The sequence below is a fragment of the Gorilla gorilla genome, chromosome 14, assembly GCF_029281585.2.
Source record: "Gorilla gorilla gorilla isolate KB3781 chromosome 14, NHGRI_mGorGor1-v2.1_pri, whole genome shotgun sequence".
NCBI classification, from domain to species: domain Eukaryota; kingdom Metazoa; phylum Chordata; class Mammalia; order Primates; family Hominidae; genus Gorilla; species Gorilla gorilla.
The window spans coordinates 59,761,509-59,779,140 of NC_073238.2; the positions used below are offsets into that span (position 1 = coordinate 59,761,509).

The 17,632-nt window shown below is 44.0% G+C and overlaps 1 protein-coding gene across 18 annotated transcripts in view; it reads left to right on the plus strand.

Moving 5' to 3' along the window:
- LOC101124545 (rubicon like autophagy enhancer) overlaps positions 1 to 16,126 on the plus strand; it is a 95,203-nt gene extending 79,077 nt beyond the window's left edge. For all 18 annotated transcript variants that reach the window (XM_055359584.2, XM_055359589.2, XM_055359590.2 and 15 more), the window contains 6 exons: positions 1,834 to 1,898; positions 7,996 to 8,234; positions 9,002 to 9,063; positions 12,751 to 12,904; positions 13,522 to 13,612; positions 14,856 to 16,126. In XM_055359584.2, the coding sequence (XP_055215559.1) occupies positions 1,834 to 1,898; positions 7,996 to 8,234; positions 9,002 to 9,063; positions 12,751 to 12,904; positions 13,522 to 13,612; positions 14,856 to 14,968 (724 nt within the window). In that variant the 3' untranslated portion in view covers positions 14,969 to 16,126. The remainder of the gene's footprint in view (positions 1 to 1,833; positions 1,899 to 7,995; positions 8,235 to 9,001; positions 9,064 to 12,750; positions 12,905 to 13,521; positions 13,613 to 14,855) is intronic.
- Positions 16,127 to 17,632: the final 1,506 nt, after the last annotated feature.

The following is a 17,632-nucleotide window of genomic DNA, read 5'->3' on the forward strand; positions in this document are numbered from 1 at the left end:
TTGGTGTGCAAACTGCCAAGCGTTACAAAGGGACCGGTGAGGGTTGTTGACTGTGCCCAAGGGACTGGAGAGAGGTTGACTCTGCCCCACGGAGGTGCCTTATAGACTAGATCTTTCTTTTGTTTTTCTTCTTTTGAGAGAATGCCAAGAAAGTCTGTGGGGCTGCTTGGGCAGAACTCCCTGTCTAGGCATCGTGAGAGGTTGCTTTCCTTAGCCTGGGATATCTTTTCTTTAGGGGTTTCCTAGGTCCTCACTATGGCACCTGGGCAGAGATTTAGCATATTTTTATCTTGGCCATCTTTTGCTGATCCTGAACTGTAACCAAATTTTACAATTTCCTTGGTATTTCCAAGTCACATGTAAAACTATGGCATAAACAGTTCAATAGAAAATCCCTCAGGCCGGGCACAGTGGCCGATGCCTGTAATCTCAGCACTTTGGGAGGCCGAGGTGGGCAGGATCACCTGAGGTCAGGAGTTCAAGACCAGCCTGGCTAACATGGCAGAACCCCGTCTCTACTAAAAATACAAAAATTACCCGAGCATGGTGGTGCATGCCTGTGGTCCTAGCTACTTGGGAGGCTGAGGCAGGAGAACCGCTTGAACCTGGGATGTGAAGGTTGCAGTGAGCTGAGATTGCACCACTGCACTCCAGCCTGGGCAACAGAATAAGACTCCGTCTCAACAAAAGAAAGAAAGAAAGAAAGAAAATCCCTCAATGGAATGGAATATCTCTTACCAGAAATGATTTGATTTCTTTGTCTTACGTTACCTCTTATTCGTCTAAATTTCTTTAGATCCATTTGTGAATTTCCTAAGTGCATCATCTTTTGGTGTATGGCCTCCCTGAACTGTCTTCCTTGTATAACATGTCTCTGGATCTCTCTGGAGCTGGAACCCTGTACACGGGCATCGAGACCTCCCTAGAAACCCCTTGGAGTTATCAGTGACGCTGACTTCTGCTTTGGTTTTAGCAGAAGCTTTTTTTTTTTTTTTGAGACGGAGTCTCACTCTATCACCCAGGCTGGAGTGCAGTGGCGCGATCTTGGCTCACTGCAAGCTCCGTCTCCCGGGTTCACACCATTCTCCTGCCTCAGCCTCCGAAGTAGCTGGGACCACAGGTGTCCACCACCACGCCCGGCTAATTTTTTGTATTTTTAGTAGAGACGGGGTTTGGCCAGGATGGTCTCCATCTCCTGACTTCATGATCCGCCTGCCTCGGCCTCCCAAAGTGCTGGGATTACAGGGGGGAGCCACCGTGCCCAGCCTAGCAGAAGCTTTTAAAGAGACGTAGCTTTAAGGCTGGGCACGGCGGCTCATGCCTGTAATTCCAGCACTTTGGGAGGCCGAAGTAGGGGGATGACTTGAGGCCAGGAGTTCGAAACCAGTGTGGGCAACATAGAGAGACCCTATCTCTACCAAAAAAAAAAAAAAAGGTAAATAAAGCCAAAAAAAGCTAGCTGGGCATGGTGGCGTGTACATGTAGTCCTAGCTACCTACACAGGAGGCTGAGGATTGCTTGAGCTGAGCCGAGGAGTTTGAGGCAGTAGCGAACTATGATCATGCCAGTGCCCTCCAGCCTGCGTGACAGAGCAAGACCCTGTCTCAGGAAAAAAAAATGAAAAATAAAAAAAATTAGTCATAGCTTTAAAAGACCCAGGGATTTCAACTAGAAAATTGTATTGAATAAATCTATTTCTTTCCCAAATGAAAAGTGACAAAGTTAAGGCCCTTAGCTGAGAAAAGTATCACGATGGCAATTTCTTTTCTAATTAGTGAAAAATGTGCCATTGACCTTCTCTGAAATGTAACTAGTATTATTTTTCGTATTCAGGAGGGACCTTGTGGTGGCAGCCCAGAATTTTTTCTGTGCCGGCTGTGGAACTCCAATAGAGCCTAGTAAGTACGGATAATGGATCGCCTGCTTATTATGTGATGACAAGGTCCAGAATAGCAAAGTAGGGCAGCGCATTGCTTGTGTGAGAGATGCCTTTGATGAGAAGTTGTTATAAGAGCTTCAGAGAAGTTGCCCTCTTTTTCATGAGGAGTCCATCATGACTGACAAGGCTGTGTGACCAACTAGGACCGAGGACACCAGGACCAGCCTCCTAGTTCTCTCCCTGTTGGGCATCAGCTCCAGCCACGTGGCCTCCTGCTGCCCCTTGAAAATGCCAGGCTCACTTCCGACATATTTGCGTTTGTGGTTTTCTCTCCCCCAAATGCTCTCTCTGCAGACACCCCCATGACTAATTCCTTTGCTTCTTTCACATTTTCACTCCAAAGTCACGAGGTCTTCCCTTGCTGCCCTATCTAAAATACCTGTCTTGCCCCACTGCTGGCCACAGACAATCCGATGAACGCTTTATATTACCCATCCTTATTTTTTTTCTTTATTTTCTTGCACAATATTTTCTTAGAAGTTCCTTCTTATTTTGTATTCTTAGCACAGTCTTTCTAAAATAGTGTCTTATATTTTACTAATATGTCTTATTATTATCTGTCTTCAACACTAGATTATAAGTTCTGTGAGGCCACATGTGTTGTCTGTTATATTTATTACTTTATTCCCAGCTTCTAGAAGAGTGCCTGGCACATAGTAGGTCTTCAAAAGATATTTGTTGAGTAAAGGAATGGCTTAACAAGGAGCTAGCCAAACTTCTCTGAGAGTTTGAGGAGGTAGCCTGAGAGGATCATTCCTGGGCCAACTGAGGCCTAGAAGATTAGGCTTTCCTGGGCCAGGCACCGTGTCTCCCACCTGTAATCCCGGCACTTTGGGAGGCTGAGGTGGGTGGATCACCTGAGGTCAGGAGTTTGAGACCAGCCTGGCCAACATGGTGAAACCACATCTCTACTCAAAATACAAAAAAATTAGCCAGGCATGGGTGGCAGGCTCCTGTAATCCCAGCTACTCGGGAGGCTGAGACAGGAAAATTCCTTGAAACCAGGAGGCAGAGGTTGCAGTGAGCCGAGATCACACTATTGTACTCCAGCCTGCATGACAAAGTGAGACTCCGTCTCAAAAAAAAAAAAAAAAAAACCTCGGGCTCTCCTCAGTCAGAAATGCAAGTTTCCCCCTTGAGACTGGGAATCACTTGTTCTGCTCTGATGGTACCTGTATGTCTGACCTGCAAAAGGCTGGAAAGAGGAGCTTTGTGGAAAGAGTTCCCTTAGCCTTTGATAGTCGGTTTTTGAAGGAAAAAGACTATGAGGAGCTCCTACTTCAAGAGATAAAAATAGCAAGCAGGAATCGATCTGGGCTTCCTTTCCCACACTGGATGATAATGCCTGACGGGCATCACCATTGTTGCTGATTTTCTTTGAATGAGTCATTTTCCCAGCACATCTAGTGGGGAACATGTCTCTTTGGTTAACCACTGTATCCTGGCACTTCTGTAAATATCGAATGCATGAGTCAGAAACTGTACACATATGACTATCGCTCCACCAACTTTTTGTTATTTCCCTAAGCTTGTTCAGGTATGGAGATGTGTGTCTGCACTTTTGTACAGTGGCCTTGCCCTCAGGGAGCTTGCTTATCATCTTTTAGGGAAGATACACTCATCAGCCAAGTAAGTGTATGTAACACAAAGTGATGTACGTAACAAAAGAGTCAAGAGTGCCGTGGGATTTACAGCAAGGGAACTTCATCTGAGCTTGAGAAGCTGGGAGTAAGAGGTTTTATTGGAAAGTGATTGCCCACAGAAGTAGGGGTGTTCGTCATGTGCAAAGGGCCTGTGGCAAGTAAAAGAAACCCTGTGTGGCCAGAGAGTAAGAATAGGAGGAGAAAACATGCTGCAGAGGTAGGCGGAGCACAGATTGTAGACAGCATAGAAATAATTTTGGGCTTTTCCTGTTAAATTCCTCTAGCTTCTAGGATACATTTTTTTTAACTTTTGTCTTTGAGATAATTTTAGACTTACAGAAGAATTGCAAAAATAGTAGAGAGAGTTCCTGTACACCCTTCACCCAGCTTCCTTTACTGCTAACATCTTACATAATCATAGTTTCAACCTGAGAAAGTAGTATGGGGTACAGTCCTATTAATGAAACCCCAGGCTTTATTCAGATTTCACCAGGTTTTCAATAACATCCTTTATCTGTTTCAGAATTCCATGTTGAATTTAGTTGTCGTGTTTTCCTTAGTCTCCTTCAATTTCCACACACTGAACATGACATTTTACCCTTTACTAATTCAGTATATCCCAAAAATAAGGATAAGAAACAAGTTATCACACCAAAAAAATTAAAAACAATTCTCTATATTGTCTACTTCCTAGTCCTTTTTGTTCTTAAGGTATCATTTATGGCTATTTTTTCCATCTAGGTTGCAATCAAATTTCATACATTGCATTTAGTTATTGATTCTCTTTAGTTAGCTTTATTCTAGAACTGCACTATGAAGTATGGTAGCACTAGTCCACCTGGCTATTTAAAATTAAATTAATTGAAATTAAGAATTCAGTTCCTCAGTCACACTAACTACATTTCAAGTACTCAATAGCCACATGTAACTCATGGCTACTGTATTGGACAGCACAGATACAGAACACTTTTATCCCCATGGAAAGTTATACCAGACATCTCTGTTCTAGAATATTTCTCTTCCACCCAACCCCCTGATGCTGACTTTTCATAAAATGAGGACAATTGTGTTTTAGAGCAGGATTTCTCAACTTCAGTACCATGGACTTTGTCGTGGGGGGTCCTGTGCACTGTAGGATGTTTAGCAGCATCAGTAGATGCCAGAAGCAGCTCCCAGTGGCAACTGAAAATGGCGCCAGACATTTGCAAATGCCCCTTGGGAGGCAAAATCACCCTTGGCCAAGAACCACTGGTTTAGGTTACTTCGTATTCTGTTTTAGTTAAAGGACTTAGGAAATTAAAAAAGATGGACATTAGTGTATTCTGTATTGATAGTATAACAGCATGTATTCAATGAAGTTTGATGAATGAGTGAATGGATATTGAGTGTGTGTTGAGGAGTAGATGAAACTGTTGCTACCAGAAGCTCACAGGTGCCTAACCCTGAATTTCCCCCAGGAGCAGTGGTTCAGTATTGACTAATTCAGTGTTCATGGCGACTCTAGAGAACATAACTATCATGAATAACAAAAAACAACTCTTTATTTGTTTGCTTTTAAACATCAACTCAGAGTGTGACCTGGGTCTGAGGGACAATTTGGGCAAGTGCAAAGGCATTAGCTCCCTCTCCCTTTCCCACCATCGAATGCAGCGGAGGAGGAGTGGGACATGATGGCTGCGGGCCGGAGCTTTCGCAGTCCAGGCTTGGCTTGGAATCCTGCCTGCCTACATACTGTTCGTGTGGCCCTGCGTGTTGCCTAACTTCAGTGTCTTGTGCTTTCATCAGTGAAATAGGGGAAATAACTGTCCCTCTCTCACAGACTTTCGAGCACAGAATGACATAGTAAACATAAAACATTTAACTGATCTGTGGCACAGAGTAAGTACTCAGCAAGATTCATTTCTGTGGTCGCTCCCAGCCAGGCCTTGTTTATTTTTTATTTTTATTTTTTTGAGATGGAGTTTCACGCTTGTTGCCCACCCAGGCTGGAGCGCAATGGCACAATCTTGGCTCACTGCAACCTCTGCCTCCCGGGTTCAAGCAATTCTCCTGCCTCAGCCTCCCAAGTAGCAGGGATTATAAGCATGCACCGCCACTCCAGTCTAATTTTGTATTTTTAGTGGAGATGGGGTTTCTCCGTGTTGGTCAGGCTGGTCTCAAATTCCCAACCTCAGGTGATCTGCCCACCTCGGCCTCCCAAAGTGCTGGCTGCGATTACAGGTGTGAGCCACCGCACCCGGCCAGGGCTTGTTTATTTTTAAAGCCATTATTTGGAAATGATCTTCAGAATCTACAGTGTACGGGTTCTACAGCAGCTGCTTTCCCATCCATGATTTCATTAATCCTCCCAGTATATGGCAACTAAGATTTGTGTTATGCTGTATGGTATTTCAGTTACAAAGACGTACATGACTCAAACTATGAATGATAAATATCAAACTTGGTTCATGTCAGAACCTAGTGTTGAGGGAGGGGCACATAGAAGACTTCAACTGAATTGTTTTCTTTCTGAAGCTGGGTGGTGAGTGCACAGGTATTTGTTGCATTAGTTTTTATACCTTTTGTTTGTTAATGTATTTTATTAGACACATTTCCAAAAGTGGTCAATGAGTGTTTATTTTAGTAGGTTAGAAAGTGCAGTGGGCATGGTGGCTCACGCCTGTAATCCCAACACTTTGGGAGGCCAACAGGAGTGGATCACTTGAGGTCAGGAGTTTGAGACCAACCTGGCCAACATAGTGAAACCCCATCTCTACTAAAAATACAAAAATTAGCCGGGCATGGTGGCACGCCCTGTAGTCCCAGCTACTGGGGAGGCTGAGGCAGGAGAATCGCTTGAACCCAGGAGGGAGAGGTTGCAGTGAACTGAGATCATGCCACTGCACTCCAGCTTGGGCAACAGAGCAAGACTCCTTCTCAAAAAAAAAAAAAAAAAAACTGTAAAGAGCAAAAATTCCTTCTTTCCCCTACCCTCCAGAAATAGTCACTGTTGGCTTTTTGGTGGGGATTTAGACAGTGAATATATGTTTATGTGTATGTTTATATATATGTTCTTAAATAAAATTGAGATCACATTATACCTATTTGTAACTGGATGTCCACTTCCCATGCTCTTCTGTGTACTTTATGGGCTGTACAGCATTTCATGTTGAGGGCACCATACTTATTTAACCAATTGCCTTTTGATGGACATTTTGGCTGCCACCCCCATTATAAATGTGCTGTAATGAACACCTTTTTATATCACTATGTGTGCCTGTTAGCACTTCTGTCTGATGGAGTAACAGAAGCAGGATTACTGTTACACATGTAGGAATTGAAGTCTATCACAAAAATGTCTTCCTACAAATTAGTTCTATCAGTGCTAGACGTAAGTGCCCTCCTCTAGATACTGCACCAGTCCTGGGTCTTCTAAATTTATGACAGGCTGAGTCAAAACAGAGTATCTCACTTTTCTTTTCTTTCATTTCATTTCAATTTAATTTTATTATTTGTCATCAATTTGTGACAGGGTCTCGCTCTGTTGCCCAGGCTGGATGGAATGCAGTGACATGATGATGGCTCACTGTAGCCTCCACCTTCAAGCAATCCTCCTGCCTTAGCCTCCCAAGTAGCTAGGACCACAGGCACACACCACATTGCCTGGCTAATTTTTTTTTTTTTCTGTGGAGATGGGGTCCCACTATGTTGCCCACGCTGGTCTTGAACTCCTGGGCTCAAGCAGTCCTCCCATCTTGGCCTCCCAAAGTGCTAGGATTACCGGTACAAGCCACTATGCTCAGCCTCACTTTTAAAATATGCATTTTTTGGTTTCTGAGATTGTTTTTCTCTGTTAGTTATCTGCATTTCTTCTTTCCGTGAATTACCTATTCTCATCCTTTGTGCATTTTTGTATTTTTTTCTCATTGATTTATCAAGGTCTTTATGATGCTGCTTCCTAACATTGTATATATACTGCTTCACAATTTATAAAGCACTTTTCCTATGTGTAATAACACTCGATCCAGTTCTGAGTTGCGTTTTGTGGTCTCAGAATAGTTAGCCTAACCTGCCTTCAGTCTTCCTGCTAGTGAGAGGAGTCTGGACTCCCACCCAGATTTCCAGATCCTAAAATGAATGTTCCTTTTGCCACACTGCAGTTTGCAATTTCCATCTTCCAAATCCAGGAGTATTTTGGGAAGGTTTTGTTTTTCTGACATCTGTTCCACAAGAGCAGAGCTCATGAATGGCCATGATTTAATTCCCCAAGTCTCTGCTGGAGCCTTCCCAGCTGTCATGAGGTTGAGTATGGCTTTATCATCATGAAACAAGTCATCAGAGTCTTTGAATCTTGCGTAGGAATTGGAAGTCGGGGTATACCAGGATAGGTTTTCAGCACCAGGTGTGGCACTCACCCTCCGGTATGCTTGGCAGAGTTTGTGAAGCGGCTCCGGTACTGCGAATACCTAGGGAAGTATTTCTGTGACTGCTGCCACTCATATGCAGAGTCGTGCATCCCTGCCCGAATCCTGATGATGTGGGACTTCAAGAAGTACTACGTCAGCAATTTCTCCAAACGGCTGCTCGACAGCATATGGCACCAGCCCATTTTCAATTTGCTGAGCATTGGCCAAAGGCTGTATGCGAAAGCCAAGGAGCTGGACAGAGTGAAGGTGAGCCGCAGCCCCAACCCCATCCCTCTCATTGGAAGTGTCCTGTGGCAGGAAATGCACATCACACTAGCTTGGGGAACCCACAGATACATCCTCTAAGAGGCAAATGGATCATAAAGCGAGTGAAGCGGCTGGGCGCAGGGGCTCACGCCTGTAATCCCAGCACTTTGAGAGGCCAGGGTGGGCGGATTGCCTGAGGTCAGGAGTTCGAGACTAGCCTGGCCAACATGGTGAAATCCCATCTCTACTAGAAATAAAAAAAAAAAATTAGTCAGGTATAGTAGCACACGCCTGTAATCCCAGCTACTCGAGAGGCTGAGGCAGGAGAATCGGTTGAACCCGGGAGGTGGAGGTTGCAGCAAGCCGAGATTGCACTACTGCACTCCAGCCTGGGTGACAGAGCAAGACCCTGTCTCAAAAAAAAAAAAAAAAAAAATTAGTGAAGCTTACACTTTGGAGCCCCTCTCCTGCACAGGCTCTTTCCAAGGCCCCACACTGAATCTTATACTTAGTATTATGTTTTTCTTGAAGAAGGCCCCAAAGTTCTGTAAGTTTTAGGTTCTACAAAACCTGGATCCATCCAGGGCACACTCTGTGGATCAGCGGACTCAGTTGTGAAGGCTTGCTGTATAGGCGGTTTGCTTTCAAGGTTTGTTTTATACAAATGCAGCATTTCAAGGTTAGAAATAACATTTAAATTTGACTTGCACTTTTCCCGTGTCATTTATTACATTTAACTTTTCCCCGTGTTTGGTTTCTCCCATTAGGAAATTCAGGAGCAGCTCTTCCATATCAAGAAGCTGTTGAAGACCTGTAGGTTTGCTAACAGGTACTATTCTCAGCTGGGACAGGCTGCCTTCCCTCCATACATCTGCTAATCCTATTAGTGCCTCCTGCATCTGGCTCCCCCATTACACAGGGCTTCTTAGCACAGTGATGACCTCATGGCTTTCCTTGGGAAATCATGCCATCTCTTTGAATTACTAAGCCAATAGTGGGATGCATTAGTCTGTTCTCAAGTAGCTAATAAAGTCATACCAGAGATTGGGTAATTTATAAAGGAAAGAGGTTTAATTGACTCACAGTTTTGCATAGCTGGGGAGGCCTCACAATCATGGTAGAAAGTGAACAAGGAGCAAAAGCACGTCTTACATGGTGGCAGGCAAAGAGAGAGCATTTGCAGGGGAACTCTCCTTTATAAAGCCATCAGATCAGCCAGGTGCAGTGGCTCACACCTGTAATCCCAGCACTTTGGGAGGCTGAGGTGGGTGGATCACGAGGTCAAGAGATCGAGACCATCCTGGCCAACATGGTGAAACTCTGTCTCTACTAAAATTACAAAAATTAGCTAGGCGTGGTGCTGCATGCCTGTAGTCCCAGCTACTTGGGAGGCTGAGGCAGGAGAATTGCTTGAACCCGGGAGGCAGAGGTTGCAGTGAGTCAAGATCGCACCACTGAACTCCAGCCTAGAGACAGAACGAGATTCCGTCTCAAAAAAAAAAAAAAATCAGATCTCGTGAGACTTATTCACTACCATGAGAACAACACAGGAAAGACGTGCCTCATGATTCAATTACCTCCCACCAGGCTCCTTCCATGACATGTGGGAATTATGGGAGCTACAATTCAAGATGAGATTTGGGTGGGGACACAGCCTAACTGTATAATGGAGAATTTAACTCATTAAGAAGAATGGTTTAGTTGGAGGATGAACAACTCTAGCCAGTGGCCTTTTTATTATTATTATTGTTATCATTAAATTGTGGTAAATACATATAAAATTTGCCATCTTAACCATTTTTAGAATACACTTCAGTGGCATTAAAGTATTAACATCGTTATGCAATCATCACCACCATGCAGCCCCCAAACTCTTTTCATCTTGCAAAACTAAAACTCTGTATCATTTAACAACTCCCCATTCCCTCTTCCTCTTAGCCTAACTCCTGGCAGCCACTATTCTACTTTCTGTCTCCATGATTTTGCCCACACACATGCCTTATATAAGAGGAATCTTACAGTATTTGTCTTTTTGTGACTGGCTTGTTTGACTTAGCATAAAGTCCTCAAGGTTCATTCATGTTGTAGCATGTGTCAGAATTTCCTTCCTTCTTTTTTTTTGAGACGGAGTCTCCTTCTGTCGCCCAGGCTGGAGTGCAGTGGTGCGATCTCGGCTCACTGCAAGCTCCGCCTCCTGGGTTCAGGCCATTCTCCTGCCTCAGCCTCCCAAGTAGCTGGGACTACAGGCGCCCGCAACCACATCCGGCTAATTTTTTGTGTGTTTTTAGTAGAGACAGGGTTTCATCATGTTAGCCAGGATGGTCTCGATCTCCTGACCTCGTGATCTGCCCGCCTCAGCGTCCCAAAGTGCTGGGATTACAGGCATGAGCCACCGCGCCCAGCCAGAATCTCCTTCCTTCTTAAGTTTGAATAATATTTCATTGTATGTATATACTACATTTTTTTAATCCATCTATTCATCCGTGGACACTAGGGTTGCTTCCCCTCCTTGGCTATTGTGAATAAAGTGGATATGACCATGAGTATACCAGGGGCCTTTTAAAATCCCTTATAGGGAGGCATGTCTAACCAAGTGGAACCATGGTCTTCAAAAATTGTACTTTTGGAAGTTTATCCTAAGGACATACCGATGGATATAGGCAGAGATTTAAAGTATAGTTTTTTTTTTTTTTGTTTTTGGTTTTGTTTTAAGACAGAGTCTAGCTCTGTCACCCAGTTTGGCGTGCAGTGGTACAGTCTTGGCTCACTGCAGCCTCTGCCTCCCGGGTTCAAGCAATTCTCGTGCCTCACCCTCCCAAGTAGGTGGGATTACAGACATGTGCCATCACACCTGGCTAATTTTTGTTATTTTTAGTAGAGACAAGGTTTCACCATGTTGGCCAGGCTGGTCTTAAACTCCCGACCTCAGATGATCCGCCTGCCTCAACCTCCCAAAGTGCTGGGGTTACTAGTTTTGTTTTTAAATAAGAAAAGGCATCAAAAGTCTATTAAGAGGTATTATGCTCTCTCCCTGGGTGATGGGATCATTGATACTCCAAACCTCAGTGTCCTGCAATATACCTGTGTAACAAACCTGCACACATACCCCCAAATCTAAAATAAAAGTTGAAATTATTTTAAAAATCTAGGTGTTCATAATAGGGCAGTACTTACATTAATACCATGTCCGTAGAATAGAATACTATACAACCAGTAAAGACTTAGGCATGAATTCATTGAGAGAGAGATTTTTAAGTAGAAAAAGCATAGGTTACTCAAGGAAGTTAAGATTGTTTATTGTACTTGGTGGAATTATAGAGTTTTTAAATAAATGGTTTAGCTTTAAAGCGTTTTTTTCAGTCTCTAATCTTTAATGATGATGTATTGCTTTTTAATTAAATTTTGGGGGAAGGAGCATGTATTCTAGAGTCATTTGGTTTTGAGCCTTTGCTTCATGGCCTTGGCATGGCATTGGTCTCAGGGCCTCGGTTTTTTCATCCACAACATAGAACAATACCTATACTTCCTACCTTGTACAAAAAATCTTGAATATCCATTCTGGGCTTCAGATAAAAAAAATTAGTAGATCTGTGTTAAGTCCAGGGGGATGGTCAGCACCAACCGATCACTGCTGGACTGAGTGTTAGACACATGTCGGGGGACCATGAGGATACAAACGGAGGCAGCATTTAGCTCAGTTAGGAGTGAGATAGGGTAGACAGCAAGCAAGGATTCCAGGAGAAAAAGGCTGAGCTTGAAGAGTAAGGTGAAGCAAAGAAGAGGGATTGGGGATTCTCCAGGCAGAGGATGCCGCAGGAGTGGGCACCTCAGGCTGGGTGCAGAATTGAAGAGAATTTGGCACTGTAGCATGCCAAGTCCATTGTAGGCCATGGCTGTCTTGGAAGTGCAGGGAATAGTGCTTCTACTAGCCATTGAGAGAATTCAGGTCGACACCTGCCGGGTTTGGAGAAGATGAAGTTTTGAATGCCCTAGGGACCATGACCACTGGCAGTTGGCTGCATGAGCCTTAAGCTCAGTGCCTGACTCATGCATTTGGAAGTCATAGGCTTGCCGAGTGAGTGAGAATTTTCGCAGCTGAGCCAGCAGTCCATAAGGCTGATAGACTTGAAATGTAGCTGGAAGAAATAAGGTAGGAATTTTGATTACTTGGTAATCAAAGGGTACTAGGTTCACATTCTTTAAGACCTAAAAAACTAATGCTCAGTTTTCTTTTGCTCAATGTGTGCATGGGCAGGCTGTAAGAGATACAGGTCTCTGCTTATTCAGCTTTTTGAAATCAGCTTTCATGGAATTTTAACTTCCTGGCTTCCAAGCAAACTTGCAACATGTAGAATGGTGGCGAGCATGGTTCACTGTTGTTCTTGGAGCTATTTATTTTTTAAATTGAGTTAAAAAAAAATTAAGTGTGAGTGCCAAGAGAAAACAACTGGCCCCATTCTTCCCCGTCCTCTGTGTGGGTGGGTTTCTGAATTCCTCTTTGTTTCCTCTCTGGCAGTGCATTAAAGGAGTTCGAGCAGGTGCCGGGACACTTGACTGATGAGCTCCACCTGTTCTCCCTTGAGGACCTGGTCAGGATCAAGAAAGGGTTGCTGGCACCCTTACTCAAGGACATTCTGAAAGCTTCCCTTGCACATGTGGCTGGCTGTGAGGTGAGGGTGCACCCAGAGCAGATGCGTTCCCGATGCACCAGGGCCTGTGCTGGGTGTTGCGCACTTGACTTCATTTAACTCTCACAAACCCTGAGGGAAGTGCCAGTGACCTAGTTAGAGATGAGAAAACTGAGGTCAGAGCTGTGAAGTAACAGCTGAGATGCCCCTGCTGGTAAGTGGCAGAGCTGGGATGCAAGCCTGGACCAATGGACTTCATCTGGGTGCCCAGTTCTGCTCAGGGCCCACTCTGCCCTGATGCACCAAGTATAGTCATGTGGAACCAGGATTCAATGGAACAGGAGGCTCTGTGTCTACACGGATTGAAGAATTGTAGTGCAGCAATGATAAATGAAATTAGATCATTTCAGAGTGCATGTTTACAATTAGGACCTTACTCTGGTACTTTAAAACTGCTTTGATATGGAATTGGATGAATGTACATTTTTATCTTTTTTTTGATTCTGACCCATTCATTGCTGCAAAACACAATATCCTTTTCCTTCTAGAGGCTGGAATCATAGACACTGAAACACTGATGTTTATAAAGTTCTGTAATAGTGAAAACTCAGCTTCTCCATCAAGAGAAGGTTGTAACTTTTTGATGTCTTCTTTTACAGCTGTGTCAAGGAAAGGGCTTTATTTGTGAATTTTGCCAGAATACGACTGTCATCTTCCCATTTCAGACAGCAACATGTAGAAGATGTTCAGGTATCTTAATAACTTAATAACATAAGCTTAATAATAGGTTAACTAATTAAACTAAGTTTAGTAACTTAAGCACAACATTAACTTAAGCTGAATAATAGCTTAATAATTTAAGCACAGTTATTTAAAGTACAGTCATGCTGGTGTGTGCTTGTATGCTGGATTGGAGATAATGAAGTTTTGGGCACAGAAGGAGGAGTATTTGGGTGGGGCAGGGATAAAGGATAATGTCTTCTGGTGCAGGGTTTGGATAGAGGAGATGGTGCCTTTGTTGCCTGTGCCCACCCCTCTGTCTTGTAATTGGATCATTCATGCCCAGTGGTGAAGTCTCTGGCTGCTTTTGTGCCACGGAGGCAGAGTTGAGTAGGTGTTGTAGAGACACATGGCTCTCAGGGTCTAAAACACTTGCTATCTGGCTCTTTACAGAAAAGGTTGCCGACCCTTCTATGGTGTTAGTGCCCGAGAGAATCCCGTGTTCTGTAAACTCTGTTTAATGGGAGAGATCCTGGTAATGAACTCTGCCTTCACCCTTGATAGGGGCATATCCTCCTCTCAGGCCACTCCAGTGTTGTCTCCCCAACCCTTTAGGCAGTGTTGCAGGACTGGCTCCCCAGCAAAGAGACTCTGGGGCAGAGATTTGCCTACAAAAAGTTTCATGTTCTTCAACTTAATACCTGTAGGGGTGTGCAGGCAGCAAGACTGGGAGAGGGAGAAGTTAAACTGTGGTGGGGTTGCAGTGGAGCCCTCAGCTCATCTCACGGGGAGCTCTGGAGTTTGGTGGCCTTTCAGCATTGTTCCAAACTGGGGACAAATTTGGGCTGGCCTACTCACTATATAGTGATCAGTCATTGAATGCAGGCTGGTGCCAGGAAGGGGACAAAGCAGCTTTCTCGATGTAGGGCCATATCTAGAGAAACAATGTGGCTTCCCAAGAGTTATCAGCCACCACCTCTCTCGGCAGCTGGGGAAACGCCTGCCTCGGTGCTTGAGCAGATCCAGGGGGCACTGCAGTGTCCGTTACATCAGGCTCTCTGAGCCTCCTGTTCATGACCTGTTGGAAGAGTCCAACAGGTCTGCTGAAATGTGACCTGCTGAAACGTGCATTTCAGCCTGGCTGGTTTCTTTTTAGAAGACTCTGGGCTCTGGATTCAGACCCCTCTCCCTCCCTAGGATGGAGACGAATGTCTGCAGAAATGTGAGAAAACAAGATAGACCGTTTGCTAACGGCTCTCTTCCTTGCTTGCAGCGTGCAGGGCTTGCTTTCACAAACAGTGCTTCCAGTCCTCCGAGTGCCCCCGGTGTGCGAGGATCACAGCGAGGAGAAAACTTCTGGAAAGTGTGGCCTCTGCAGCAACATGATGCCCCTGAGTACTGTGAAAAAGACTGTTCAACATGCCTTATGATAACACCGATTTGTGTCTATTATTGGTGACATTGTTTTAGATATTGGGTATTGTATATTAAGGAAAAAGATGGTCTATATTCTCTTTATTGCATATACTTAATGTTTCAAAAGAATGCAGATTCTGTGATTAAGCACAGGGCTGATAGTAGTGGTTTTGTTTACAAATGTTCTGTTTTGGCTGCTATTGGTTTTTTAAAGAAGTTTTTTATACTTTTGTATATGAATAGTTATGTTTCACTGATGCTGAGCCAGTTTGTGTGTGTGTGCATATATGTGAACTGTAACTGACAAGATGAATTACTCAATTTCTCTTCCTCTAAAGCTTGTTTGATGAAACTGGTTGGTCCTTTCAGTGAACAAAAATATGACCCCAAATCTGTTTGCACTGGCTTTTATTTCTTCAGGAAACAGACTTCCACTTAAATGCCATTTTGTGATTGTGTCAATCATACACATTTTATTTACTCCAGAGTTTGAATAGAGAGTACACATTTCTTCTGCAGATTTATTTCATGATGAGTTTGAGTTGCTTAGCAGGGCGTGTAGGTCCCGTTGAAGTGCAGTTTGAAGCAACTGCTTCTAGATGGCACTGTTTCAGGTGGCACAAATCGAACCTGTATTTGTCATTTCTGTTCCACACGCTGCAATGTCAAGGGACGCAGAAGTGAGTAGAATTTCATCCTTGCCCTTGAGGATCTTGCTTTAAGAGATGTAAAACTGAACATAAGGTATTTGCAGATTTAAACAAACTGGGGGAAATAATGAACAGTGTGATTCTAGTAATAACATTAAAATCATAGACATCGATTAATAAGGTTAAATGAATCACAAAACCTTTATGAATTTCTTTTTTCTAATAGTTCTTATGTGTTTTCCTGAAACATGTGAGCCTATTCTTTGTTCTTCTACTTTCTATATACTTTCTCCCACTTGAGAAAGGGGCCTTGAGGCTGGGTCCCTTCATGGTACACCTTTAGACTGAACGGTTTGCAACCTAGGGCTTGGGCATTACATTCCCTGGGATTCACATGCCCTAACTAAACCTACCTTGATTTTCTCAGACAGCACAGGCAGGCAATAAAGCGACACAGATTGTCCCCTAACCCCATCCAGCCATGTGTATGGGTGTGTTTTATTCAATGGGATAGTACTGAGCACATGAAAGAAATGAATGACTTCTGTCAATCTCTTTTCATTCAGTCTTCTCATTCTGTCAGTTGTTTTCTCATCCGCAATGCCTCTGCCAGAACTGTGCTCACATCCATTATTTAAGCCAGATCTTTTCTAAGTATTATAGAAGTGTAGAGGCACATAGAATAAATAAAACCAGACTTCAAACAATGTTTCATTCTTGCCCATTGCTCCTATTCTGTGTTAAGAATCAAGGGTAAGAGTGGTATGTTCACATTCCTTTCTGAGGTAGATGTCTATATCTCCATTTACAGGCAAGGAAACTGAGGCCTAGAGAAGAGAAATAACTTTCCTAGGTTCCCACAGGAAGTGCATGATGGAGCTGGGGTTGACATTCAAGTCCACCTGCCTCCAAAGCCCATGCTTAGCCCCTGCTTCTTTTGTGGTGTCTTTTCAAGACAAAGGAGTAAAAACAACCTTAACTGGTAACTGTTGCTCCAACTTGCAGAAGTGGCATTGGGCAGAGTGTTTTCTCACATCAGCGTTGATTTAAGGCAGCTGCTGTAGCTCAAGCATTGCTTGAAGGGCTCTGTGCTCAGGGTTTGTATGTTTGTAAAGCACTGATGAGCCTGTGTGTGTTACATATCTTTGATATTAAGGAAGAGTGCACAGCAGTTGCCAGGAAGTGATGCTTTTGATTTTTTATTTTGAGGCAGAATGAGGTCATTTAAATAACTGCAGTATGGGATTTGTCTGAGACTTTGTCCCTCTCCAATGTGATAATAGAGTCTTCTTCCCAGGAGGGCATCTGTTAGGGAAGTGATCTTCAGCCCACATGGAGCACCCCATAAGGAAGTAATTAGTTGTGGCATATATAGCTGTTTAATGGGTCTTCCTGATTGTGTGGGTTTTCTGTTCAACTCTTCCTTGGCTGCCAGAAAGAAGATGAATGCTTGGTCAGACCATTACCCACTGTGAGGCATCAGTTGCAGTGCTGTAAAGGTCAGTGATTCATTTTCTGCCTCTACACTCTTCACATGGGCAATTCCAGTAGTGTGTCATTTACAGTCATGATTCTCAACTGCAGGGAGGAAGTTACACCATCTCGAGGCAGAGGCTATAGGATGAGGAGGAGCGAGCCATCCCAAAGATGTCTGGTGCGTTGACCTGGGTGAGAATTATTGGCCACAACTTCAGATTAGATCCCATATATGCCACTTTCTACCTACCCATGGTGACTTGGTGCTCTAGTTTGGCTTGTTTGACTCCTGCAAACCTCATGGTGAAATTTGATCCCCAGTGTTGAAGGTAGGCCTAATAAGAGGTGTTTGGGTCATGCGGGCGGATCCCTCATGAATAGCTTGGTGGCATCTTTGTGGTGATGAGTGAGTTCTCACTCTTAGTTCCCATGAGAGCTGGTTGTTCTGAAGCCTGGCACCTCCCTGCCCTCTCTTTGCCTCCTCTGTTTCCATACAAGGGGAGTCTGC